Genomic DNA, 12,081 nt, shown 5'->3' with positions numbered 1-12,081 from the left:
AAGAATACAATAATTTAATAGTTGAGTTTTATTAGTAGATTTTTATAAAAATATTATGATATAATTTATAATTAGCGTCGAAAGAAAAAAAGAAGAAAAGGAAAAAGAAAAAGAAAAAGAAAAAGATATTAAGGCTTTAATATATCTACACCAAAACGTCTGAATCATGCACTAACTTTTTGTTTTTGTGTTAAGGCAATCATCCATTACGACAATAATCTGCCCCAACTATTTTATAGCGTTACATCTAGTAGATCATACAAAGCAACAAAGATAACACTGGGCCTTCTGAGTTGGGCCCCATACCAATTAAAGAAGAATCTTTTGGTACAACACTAAGCATGAGATGGGATGATATTTATTATATTTTTGTTGCAGAGATTTGGATTATTCCTGGAAGGAGCCGTTAGGACGAGACATTGTAACCGTTGAGTTGAGTTGTGTTTTTGTTTGGTAATTGGTGGTGGATTTGGTACTCCTCAGTCCGTGAACTCTTTAGATTTGACAAAGATTTACCCTGCAAGCTTGCATGAGATTGACCTGTCCGGAATCTAGGTGGAGAAACATTGGATTGGATGGATGATTACAAGATTATTTGTTTGGAATGGGATGCTTGTCGGATCTCAGACACATGGACACGTACTGTATACTAGACTAAAACCTTATAAAGCCCAACTATTTAACAACATGGATAAGGCCCCTCAGTCCGTCACACAAGGGTCCAACGACACCGGTCCAACTAACTTATATAACTCGTTTAATAAATATTTATAAATATTTTTTTCTAATACCAGATTTAATAATAATTTAATTTTGAAATATTTCTTTCAAAAATTTCTTAAGCAGATGGGCAAGCCCTCAATACTTTTATTCTTTTTTTTAATAATATATAGAGTATTAAAGAATTTGGGTAGTCACTTGCGATCATATTAAAATTAAATTAAAAAAAAAATCATTCGTGGGCTCGTAAGCCCACAATGAGTTGTGAAAAAGAAGGCTTCTAAGATTCGTTTTTAAATTTTTTCTAGACTTGAACTAATTGGTTTAGTGTAATAATATTATATTTTGTACTAATTATATTTCAAAGTAAAAAGACATTTTCATCTATTTTTTCTATATGCCATCGTTCTTTTTTTTTTTTAAATAATACGTTTTCATTACATAGATAATAATTATACTTTTTAGTTTAGACTATTTTGAGTTAGCTAAATAAAATTAAGAAGTAAGTGGAAGTGTCCGTACACATTAGGAAAATGGAACTCTTGCTAATAACGCAGCGTTCTTCGGCTTTATCCTTTGTTATTTTACGAAGAAAACTTGGTCTGGGTGCAAACGACCGCCTCATGAGAGAAGCAATCTCGAGTTCTCCTCGCCCTCCTCATCCACGCAAGGCATCGAATCGAATGGCTTAACCTATATTAAGTACCAACTTGTAAGGACCAAACCACACGCATAAACATCTCATCAGGACACTTCAACTCTCGTTATTGCGACCCAATCTCGAACACCTCATACGCGTACTGTTCGAATGAGGGTACTGGTCTTGGATGGGAGCTCAAAAGAGCATTCATGCCGGTAAAGGTCGGTTCTTGCGCAGGTTTCTCTTGGCATCTTCTCGTTTTTGGATTCTTAGCGAGTTGGGTACTGATGGGTGTTGTTTCTTTTGGGAAAATTACCAGCAAAAATTGATTTCAATGTGGACTTCTCGCATAAGTTGTCCGAAGCTATCTCGTCAGATCAAAGGTGCTTCTTTTGTCCATTTCCTTTGTTTTTTGTTTTTGTTTTTTTTTTTTTTTTTTTATTCTTGTCCAAAACCCATTTGCTTAGATCCTTAAATAACCAATGAATCAACACTTGATCCTTTTTTGCTGTCCAGGAGCTATGGTACTCTCTCCTCTCAGATTATTGGAAGGTACTTTTGTTTATTTTGAAATTGGATTAGGTTTTACCTAGAAAGTATGGTTCTTTAATGCGGTGGTGATGTTCTTGTTGTTGGTTTTGTGGTTGCCAACGTTAGTCTCTCCGTTAAACATCCCAATCTCTTTGGAAGAAACGAGAAATTGGATATATTGTGGGACAAAGGACTCAAGGACTCCAATATTCTCATCGCACTTAGGCGCCCGAGGCCTGAGTGGTACTCTCAGCAATCGTTCGTCTTTCAGGTTTGTCATTATGTCACACAGCTTGCTTGCTTTCTTGCTCTTGTTTTGTGTTACAATTATAGAATATATCAACAGAATAAAATTGATGTTGCTGTTTCTAATTTTATTTGTTCACGTATTGGAAGACCAGCTAAAGGTTTATATTATGGTTTAACTTGGAAATTTGCAATAGTTGATCATTATTCATCATCCACTATCGTACTTCATTTCTTCTTATTGGTTTCTTTCTTTGAACAACCAGCACTCAATCACACCTGAGATTGCAGTGCATGGAGAGCCGAAAAATGACTTCACTCGCTCAGAAAGTAGCGGTATCAATTTATGCCGGTTCTCATTAGGTTTGGATCTTGACGAGCCTTCAACTTCCAATTGGCTCAGCACAACTAGCATTAAGTTTGAGGTGTGTATTACTCTTCTTTGTCGATAATATCATGGTCGATATTTGAAAGTTAATCCAGATGTTTGTGATTTCTTTTTCAGCACATCCGTCCTATCAATGATGAAGGCCGTTCTATAATTAGGGATTCTGATGGCTTTCCCATAACTAGCAGGTATGAATAGGTATCTTTTCTTATGTTCCATATATTAACGAGGCTTAACATTCTCGTTTCATGCAGTGGGAATCAAAATGATAACATGGTTGTGTTGAAGCAAGAGTCAGAATATGCTGTTGTAAATGATGACAGTTTTTCAAGAGTAAGCCAACCGTTACGACAATGCAATTTCTTTTTTTTCATACAATAACAAGTACCTAATAAAACTCCATGGCAGTTAAACTTTCAAATGGAACAAGGATTACCTCTTCTACCAAAGTGGCTGGTTTTCAACAGATTTAAGTTCACAGCTTCAAAAGGAATTAAACTTGGGCGAACCTTCTTAACCACTAGGTGATATGAGTCTTGGAGCTTTCACTTGTTTTTCTTTCACATGAATCTTTCATTTCTGGCAGTACTCACCTTTCCTGTCTGACAGTCTGACAGGTGGTTCCATTGTAGGAGACATGGCACCATGTCAAGCATTCACAATTGGGGGATTTGGTAATGTCCGAGGTTATGGTGAGGGTGCTGCTGGTTCAGGAAGGTCGTGTCTAGTGGCTAACAGTGAATTAACGGTTCCTCTGGTATGCCATGCCTTGGTTTGAGAGTGCTGGACATGAATTTATACAGTTTTGCAAGTCAAAATTGCTAGAACCCTTGTAGATAATTTCTTTAATTTCATGTGGCGTATATATATCTCTGTGATACCCTTTCTTCTCAAGTAAGCTGATATTCAAACAAGATATTGCGAACATGAAAAGCTCTCAAATTCTGATTAACAAAGAAGAGAATTAAGCATTATTCATGATATATCATAATAAACAGAGTTCCCTACACTACACAATCAAGTAATCAACTCTAAAAGAAAGGTCTTCTATAGTTTAAGTTACTAGGTGAAGTCTAAGCAGCTGATGTTAAAGAGAGATATCATATTGTGCAGCATTAACTAACCATTTCCTTGATATAAAGCTTCATGATGATAATGGGAAAAATTATAGAATTGGAGTCAGGACAATCCAAATATAAAAAATATGGTAGCAACTGAGAGATCTATCCCACTAAAAGTACTTCAGATCCAGCTTTTGTGTTGTGTTGTCGAAGAATAAGATGATTTTTATCTCCCTTCCCGTGGAACAATGTGAAGCCAACTCTTACTCTTAGGTTAGGTTACACTGGTTTCTTGGCTCATTCAAGAGGTACATGTTGTGGAATTATAAAATAACAAACAATTATGTAATTCAAAAAGAAGTGAGCCTTATTCTTGCAGGTTTGACTTTGGATCCTTTGGGTGAACTGCAACCACAATTTTTTTTCACTTGAAACTGGAGATATGTGTGTTAGCTCTTGATGTCTCAACCTCACCCTGTCAGTAATCTAAGAAAGTTATTGGAGTCTCAACGTATTCTGGAAATTTCTATGAGATTTTGTCGAATTGATCCTGTTTTCATAGCAGCATATCTTTGAGGCAACTTCTTAGTCGTTCTCTTGGATTTTGGTAGAAATTCAATTGCCCATGCATTAACCATAACAGATTAAGGGAACAATGTGGAATGCTGAAGTCAACAACTTGCTAATAGCAGCAGTTTATGTTAGTTTTCTAGGTAAACACATGAAAGCCAAGTTCCTTGTTTCCCTCGCTAAGAATATAACATATGTCATCAGCTAATGCACCATTCTGGTGAATATTTGCCTTATTAAATGATCATCAACATGTAACTGACTTTTTATATATCATTGTCTAATTTAACCAAGATTTTTCTAAGCAAACTAAAGTTGACTAGATCATTGTCTAGTTTATTTCATGTATTTTTAATTTTGAACTGTTTTTTGTCGAAGAGATTAACTGTAGTTTGCATGCTTATAAGCCTAATTTCTGTATGAAATTAGACTTGTTTAAATAGATTATACAAGGTATGCATGTGGTATGATCTAGAAGATTGACCTCATTGAACCATCTCCTAGAAAAGCTATCCTCTTGTGACTTGTGATAACACTAATGCAACTTTATCGTTGGTGAAGAGGAACGAGCTTCAAGGTGCTATCTTCATGGACTGCGGAACAGACTTAAACTCTAGCTGGCTTGTACCTGGTAGTGTTTGCTATATCCAATTTCGTTGCTGCATAGAAAATTGAATAATTTCTACTTTATAACTTCTTGTTCTCTACAAAATATCAAATACTTTACTTTCACATATACCTAGATTATCCACTCTATGTGGATGATAACATTAAGTAACATATGCTGAATTCATATGATCTTATCTATTGTTGCCATGGCTAGTATTCTTCTGCCACGGGGTACATGAGGATTTTCTTCATCTTTATTGGAGTATTTACTTTCTTTTTCCTCCCAACGTAGTCTTACAATTGTATGGACCAATTTTGGACCACAAGCTTGATCAATAATTCATTTAAGCTGTGTTTAGTTGGTGTATAAGCCTTAAACATGAATAAAGGGTTTATGCATATTTTAGTAAAGAAAGGGGTGTAATAATCTTATCACACTCTCATCTGAGATAGAAAAGCATGCATAAAGTTACGCATGCTGATCACACTTATGGGTGGTGTTTGAGTGTTGTTTATAAATAAGAAAGATCTAATTTGCAAAGAAAGGGGTGTAATAATCTTATCACACTCTCATCTGTGATAGAAAAGCATGCATAAAGTTACGCATGTTGATCACACTTATGGGGGTGTTTGAGTGTTGTTTATAAATAAGGAAGATCTAATTTGCAAATAAAGGAAGTTTATGCACCAACCAAATGAGACTTAATGAATATTATTGTTGGAAGTTGGAAATTCAGGTGAGTATGCCAATAATTTAACAAGTTGCAAAAGGATCAACTTTGCGAGTAAGATTCCTGTTAAGAATTAAGGGCAATTGGTCAATTATATTGACCAAACTACGTACTGATTACAGAAGGAACTGATTTACATATTATATCTAGATGGTAATCATTAACTATTTGTTACTTCTTTCATGTTGATGTGTTTATTTATCTCATTGACAGGCAATCCAGCACTTAGGCACGGCAAACCTGGATTTGGAATTGGTTTTGGATTCGGTATCCGGCTCAATTCACGGTTAGGCCAAGTTTGGGTAGATTATGCTATCAATGCCTTTCGAGGGAAGGGATTTTATTTTGGCGTCAACAATGTTGGTTCATAATGTTGCAATAGAAGAGTAGGCTACCAGAGCTTCCAGATCTCTCAGCCACAGCATAATCAGCTAAACTTTTTTGTGACCTTTGATTATTTGATTCTTTCTTTCTTTCTTTCTTTCTTTCTTTCTTTCTTTGATGAGTCCACGTACTGGGCATTGTCATTCCGATGTCCTGGACTGTCAAGAGTCTTGGGAAGAAGTATGTCATTCAGGCTTGAATTGGCCAATACAATTTTAACCATTATACAAAATTAAGTTTATCTTCGAAACTTTTTCGCGTTTAGCTACTGAAACTTAACTTGCATATGTTGCTATTGCTGCACTAGTAGAAAAATGACTGTTTGTGATTGGTGACATTGATCATTTTCGCCCTTATGGCCGTCTGGATTTTGTCTAAGTGAGATTGTGAAAGTCTACCGTCTTGCAGATACTAAATCAAGTAGCTGAAGTAGCTACTGAACCTTACCATGCTTAAAAGCCTCTTCTGGATGAGGGAACAAAACAATTATACTTGATGCAACACTATTGAAGAAAATATTGCTACTAATTTATCTTTATCTCATGCCAAAGTCACAGCTCTTGCAGAGTTGAATCTTACCACCGGCAGGAGAGCCAAGTACAACAGTCAGAATAAAAAGAGACCTTAGGACAAGAATCATTACCAGATGAATATTGTAAAGCATCAATAACACAGACCAAATCTTAATGTTAGGTTTTTTTCGAACCAAAGCGCAAACAAAACAAGCTCCAAATTGTCCCACAATTTTCCATATAGTCCATAGTAATATGGCTCTTATTCTGCTAAAGAACCAGCTGAAGACAGGGAGCGAGCAGCCCAAACAATGTTCTTTTTACAGAGCAGAAAGGACTCAACAACATCACACCGCCCCTGGGAACGATTGCAGTTCTAGGAGAAGTATGACGGAGGTGGAAGTCCCCAATGCAGTAAAGCCAAGAATGAATTGCCTTCAGAAAACAACCAGATGGTAATAGCCACAGGCCAAGTCTTCCATCTGGTCGCATCAAAGCTTGGAGGGGGGTGGGGGGGGATCTTAATAGGTTGTAGTACTGCTGCTACCAGCTTGCAGCAGTAGAAACTACAACTGAAAGCCTTCTCCCCTCCCCAGTACCTCTCTCATCAGACCTTGAGGAGGTCACAGCAACCATCAGCTGCGGTGACCCACTTGTTTGGGAGACTGGTGCGATGCTCTCCATCTATCATAGTAGGCATGGAGTGATAAAAAGATGGACGGAGATGCTCGATGACCTGGAAGTGACCAGCATCTTCCCGAGCGTACAGGCTTGTCACCTCACATCCTGACAAGGTTGAACCAGCACATCCTGAGTTCAGAATGCCGCTATGTGTTTGCAGGAGGTCAGAACTTGGAGATGTGGCTGGACGAGCAGGAGGCTCCCTGTCGTTCACCTTGTGATCGTCGGTCTGACCTTGTTCATTTCCTTCCTTTTTGGTGTTGAGGAAGCGACCGCCACAACCCCTTGCCCGGCGCATTGCATGACGATGGCGTGACTCATGCAGATATGGCTGCAGCAATGGGAACTTGGATCAAGAATATGCTGATCACTAGTACATTTATGAAAAAAGATTGTTGGGAGAGATATTCACTTGCTCATGAGTAATAAAGGAAAAGATAAAAAGGTGGAGACAGACCTTCCTAACTTTGATCAGCCTATTCTCCATCTCTGCCTTTGCACGGGCCTGACGCCGTCGAAGGATACCATGAAACTGTTTGGCGTTCACGTAAATGGGTCCATCTGCTGTCATATTCAGTGGTAGGAGCAAACGAGCATTCTTCATTGGAAAAAGAAAGGGGAAGTCCATCAAAACGCATGGACACTGATTACTAGTCAAAGATAAAATAACTCATCGCCATGCAGGTGAACTATTTGAGATTCTGAAATCTTCACTGATCATGTAAAGAAGTAAATGCAAAATTTATTTTTAGCCTGCAAGTACTACTTTCTTATTTTCTCCTGGTGTATACAGTTTACTTAGCTCTAAGAAACATTCTTTAATTTAGCCATTCATAGCGGAACATAAAGATAGCATTCCACAAATGTAGAATCAATTGCATGCCATTATTCTTGAAGTGCATTCCATTGTATTATTTCACAGATATTTTGAAAAGGATACTATCAAAGATACAATATAAAATGTAAGTAAAAAAACGAACCATTCCATTAGCTCCATAATTTCCATATAGACCAGAACACTGATCCACATAAGAATTATCAGAACTGACCTGTACAGAACAATTGAATCAGTCAAACATAAAGTAATCATGACAATTTATATTGGTTACAGTTTCTAGCATTCCTGTATCTGATTAAAGACTATGAAGTAAAATGGAAATCCTACCACAGATTGACCAAGTCCCAGTTCAAAACAACTTCTGTGTTCAGATAATGATGATTGAGCAGAGATGATGTTAGAAGTTTCCTGATTTTTCCATCCTTGGCCTGGACTAAGAATTTTTTAGTTAGTAAGCATAGAAGTAGACCAAACATTCTTCTAACATTGAACTTCAGAGAGCCATGTATGACAAGAATGAACTTTATCCGTAATGAAAACACTACAGCAGACACACAGATAATAAGAGGATAATTTAGCATCATTATATGTAGTAATTAATTTATGTTGTGGCCCATGCAAACTCATTTACTCTACTATGATACCATATTAATTCACTAACTATTCGAAAAGCTTAAAATATTAAAGAATGATAGTTTTTATAATTTAATATTCTAACATTGCTCATTTCTTGGAACCATTTACACTTTTACACAACATTTTCTTTTGTTAGCCACATCTGACTTAAAGCTTTATCACATTAGGAAATTCACAAGTGCACACCAGTTTCTCTTCTTCAGAATTCAAAGAACTGTTAGTCATGTAGACGTTTAACATCCAGCTTGTGAAGGCAACGAAAGCCTGCTTGAGGAATCAGGATCCAAAGTTCTTCAACAACAGAAACAATTATTAGCAAATCAACAAGATATTCTGTCGCAACAGAATGGTTAGAGAGGTTAAAAAGTTTTGATGTGCTAACAATCACAACAGGCAAACAGAGTTTCTCTATCTGTGGCAATCTCCAAAAGTAATTTTCTACTGATAAATTCACTTGGACTAGGAAAAACAATCATATTGTTCAGTAGATGTTTTCCTTTGAAGCTGTTTATGATAATTTACAATTTGAAATGTAGGTTGCAAGAAGGCTTCCAAAGGAACTTAAGAACTTGCAACCATGAAGCACAAAATGCAATTGTAGAAGAAGTATCAGCACACAGTATCACTAATAGGGCACTTAATGTACTTTTCGAAATAATATTTTAATTGGGGTAAGGCACTGGGGTTGAATATGAACAAGCACATAAGTGGCAACCAATGAGAGCTACAAGAATAAAATAGCAGATATTGGGAGATCTTGATCGTGAATAGTATTTGGCTACACTAATTGTCTAACAGAGGTTCGATCTTGTTGCTGTGAATAAATTTTACAATGACAATGACAATGGCTGACTGGGTCAGATGTGAATAGAAATTTTTCGTTGACCAGTCTCCAGAAAGGCTATAGAACATCTGAGAGCTTAAGGATGTGCTATGCATCAATCAGTCTCACAAACATTAAAAGATTCTATCATTTTCTTATTAGTTGGCCAGATAAAATATATGGTCTAGAAAACTATCTTACGGTCATTTGATGACTTGAATATGAGTCTATAAGAGTGGGAAATTATGGTTTATAGGCAATTGCTGAATTTTATCTAGTCTTCATTGTTTGTTCTGCTATTTTCTTATTCTACTCTAATCCCTTGTTCAATTGAAACCCTTATCCGGGCCAAAAGATTGCAAACCAATAGACCTATACTCAACTATATCTATATGAGGTTGAACCATTGAATCTCTTTTTTAGCACATCTTACTAAACCTGTTGAAATTTGACTTTTCAAATCTGTGCAGATGTGAAGAGTCACTTGATTCAAGCAGCTAAAGATCCTTCAACATGTTCAGGCTAACATATATCCACATGCCATATTGTCTCTCGTCTCCGCACACAGAAATATATCAAGTGCAAATTTTTGTGTAGTTGATCCTCCAGAATCATTTCTACATCTTTGTAAAATCTAGTCACTTCTTTCTTCAAATTAACCTACACACCTCAAGAACTAAATTAAAAGAAGTGTTTCTTCTTCTTCTTCCTTTATTATTTAAGAAACAGAAATATATGTTTTGAACAATAGGAAGTAAGAAGGTTGAATCAATTTTTCATGGAAAACAATCTCCTTGCTTGCACTAACCTTAGCAATATATTGGCTAGATACAACACCGAAAAGAATCATCTACTATTACATATTCTGGCTATTCGTTTAATCTTCTTCTATGAATAAGTTCTGCGCCTTCTAAGTATCTCAAATTTTTTTTGCAGAAACAACAAAAGCTGTAAAGCTGTCCTATTCACGTTTCATTTCAAGGACCACAAAATAAAATTGCTGGTCCCCTATTAATTATTACTTACCTACATGGGTGTGGAAGGTAGAGAACAAGCATCAAGAGAACTTTTGACAATTGTCTGAGATGCATAAGATTGTGACTAACCCAGAAGTGAAGGAAATATTACCTGGAAGTATAGAGAACTTAACGGTACCGGTAGTTCCTTTCTCTTCTACTGCCATCCCTGGCACCGTTTGTCTGTTTACATGACGCATTTGGCTAGAAGCAGCTGGAAACTGGCCTTCTCCATTGGTGTTGGCTCCCGGTAATGGCTTCAATTGGCCAAAATTTTCCACACAGAGAGGTTGAGATCCAATCCACCAAGGCATTGGAGCTCCATAAGAGGTTTGGCTAACAGTAGAAACATGACCTATTCCTCCATGGCTTTTGAAGCTCATTGTTTTCTGCATCCTTAGCAAAACTGACCTCAATAATGTCAAAAACCCAATTGCTTCAACGCTTCCAATCCGTCTCAAGCTGCAGCAAAACTCTTCAAATCGTAGGAGAATCTCTTAAAATATTTGAAAGTCGTAAACCAAAAACCGAAAGAGGAGAGATCAAAACGAAAGATAGGAAATCTCCACACGGAGAACCGAAGCATTTGAAAACCAAGTAACAGAAACGAAAGCAAGCACCTTTACTCTATGAAACAACACTATTCCTTCCTTTAGAACGATTTGAAGCCTGCCAAGTAGAGATTTAAGACATCTATACATCAAAATTGAACAGACCCACATCAAATTTCGGCCTTCTTTTCATCCAGAAACAACAAGAAAACGACCAAAAAGAGAACTTTCCAGAGGAAAACACTTACTAAACCTTCACTTGAAGAGGCTTCACAAGAGAAGCAAGCGTAAAAGAAGAGAAGAGAAGAGAAGAGAAGAGAGCAAAGACGCACATTTCAGCCGGAGTAGCCGCTGGCTCTCCCCTGACCCATCTGCAGAGAAGGGACAGAAAAACCAGCGAGAGGAAGAGAAGACAAGAGAGAGAACTCCAGAGACGCGAGAGATGCGTGAGGTGAGTACTACTGAGCTGGAGAGAGTGAGAACCAATGGGAAGAGGCTTTCATGCCTCTCAAGCCAGTAAAAATTTCCTAATGGCTCTTAATGGCACGGCTTGTCCACCCCCCCCCATTCTCTCTCTCTCTCTCTCCTTTCTCTTTGTTCCTCTAATCAATCACCCAAATCCAACTCCACACCAATGTGCATAAAAATTTAAGTGGCCCAATTGGGATTAGAATAGTTAAAGCTTGATTACTTTGCAAAGGGAAGTAAATGGCCAAACAAGGCAAAATATAACTGCCCCTAACTCTTTATATGGTAATGTAACTGAAACCCACAGTGCAAAATCCATTTTGTGTCAGAATGGGGACACCATGCCCTTTGTGTCCCTCTGAGATTAGTGGTCACTGGTACTCATTGAGAGGGAGAGACCACCAGTGCTCACCAATTATTTAGGCCAGTGTCAATATGGTCACCGCATACCAAGAAAGCTTTTCACCACTTTTACAATAACAAGATTGGAATAATTAGAAAAGAAAAGTATAATCATTTATCTTTTTCAACTTTTCTCCCTAACTAAATGCTACAACAATAAAAAAAACAACTCTTTTTTTTTCTTTTTCTAACGGTAACTTAGTTTTTAGAGTAACTAACGAATTTAGTCGGCTTCCATAGTTTCGACTATGAACCCATAAAACAAATGACATTT

At 37.0% G+C, this 12,081-nt stretch overlaps 2 protein-coding genes across 8 annotated transcripts; one reads left to right on the top strand and one right to left on the bottom strand.

Moving 5' to 3' along the window:
* The first annotated feature begins 1,317 nt into the window (after positions 1–1,317).
* LOC140762469 (outer envelope protein 39, chloroplastic) lies at positions 1,318–6,197 on the top strand. Of its 2 annotated transcripts, XM_073100281.1 has the most exons (11): positions 1,318–1,581; positions 1,680–1,743; positions 1,877–1,912; positions 2,018–2,162; positions 2,404–2,562; positions 2,643–2,713; positions 2,780–2,858; positions 2,934–3,049; positions 3,135–3,282; positions 4,718–4,787; positions 5,710–6,178. In XM_073100281.1, the coding sequence occupies exons 1-11, from the start codon at positions 1,548–1,550 to the stop codon at positions 5,865–5,867; spliced, it is 1,080 nt and encodes a 359-aa protein (XP_072956382.1). In that variant the 5' UTR covers positions 1,318–1,547; the 3' UTR covers positions 5,868–6,178. The 2 variants fall into 2 exon arrangements, with proteins under 2 accessions (XP_072956382.1, XP_072956383.1); XM_073100282.1 differs by lacking the exon at positions 4,718–4,787 and having other exon boundaries at positions 5,710–6,197.
* A 322-nt stretch (positions 6,198–6,519) lies between these two features.
* Positions 6,520–11,542, bottom strand: LOC140762470 (nuclear transcription factor Y subunit A-10-like). Of its 6 annotated transcripts, none has more exons than XM_073100287.1 (7): positions 11,186–11,541; positions 11,007–11,079; positions 10,499–10,848; positions 8,239–8,339; positions 8,054–8,122; positions 7,531–7,671; positions 6,520–7,404 (listed from the first exon to the last, which is right to left on the bottom strand). In XM_073100287.1, the coding sequence occupies exons 3-7, from the start codon at positions 10,779–10,781 to the stop codon at positions 7,000–7,002; spliced, it is 999 nt and encodes a 332-aa protein (XP_072956388.1). In that variant the 5' UTR covers positions 10,782–10,848; positions 11,007–11,079; positions 11,186–11,541; the 3' UTR covers positions 6,520–6,999. The 6 variants fall into 6 exon arrangements, with proteins under 6 accessions (XP_072956388.1, XP_072956387.1, XP_072956389.1 ...); XM_073100286.1 differs by having other exon boundaries at positions 11,007–11,055; XM_073100288.1 differs by having other exon boundaries at positions 11,007–11,055; positions 11,270–11,541.
* Between the last annotated feature and the right edge of the window lie 539 nt (positions 11,543–12,081).

The sequence above is a fragment of the Typha angustifolia genome, chromosome 7 (genome assembly GCF_048772165.1).
Source record: "Typha angustifolia cultivar Huaian chromosome 7, ASM4877216v1, whole genome shotgun sequence".
NCBI classification, from domain to species: domain Eukaryota; kingdom Viridiplantae; phylum Streptophyta; class Magnoliopsida; order Poales; family Typhaceae; genus Typha; species Typha angustifolia.
Note: the sequence above shows the minus strand (reverse complement) of the source record. Positions and strands in the feature narration are given on the sequence as shown.

Coding starts and splice junctions, on each gene's coding strand:
- LOC140762469 (XM_073100281.1), top strand. CDS start 1,548: ATGGGAGCTCAAAAGAGCATTCATGCCGGTAAAG. Junction 3,283..4,717: donor GTGAATTAACGGTTCCTCTG/GTATGCCATGCC, acceptor TCGTTGGTGAAG/AGGAACGAGCTTCAAGGTGC. Junction 4,788..5,709: donor CTCTAGCTGGCTTGTACCTG/GTAGTGTTTGCT, acceptor TCTCATTGACAG/GCAATCCAGCACTTAGGCAC.
- LOC140762470 (XM_073100289.1), bottom strand. CDS start 10,781: ATGCAGAAAACAATGAGCTTCAAAAGCCATGGAGGAATAGGTCATGTT. Junction 7,672..8,053: donor ATTATGGAGCTAATGGAATG/GTTCGTTTTTTT, acceptor TTTCCAATGAAG/AATGCTCGTTTGCTCCTACC. Junction 7,405..7,530: donor GGCTGATCAAAGTTAGGAAG/GTCTGTCTCCAC, acceptor CCATTGCTGCAG/CCATATCTGCATGAGTCACG.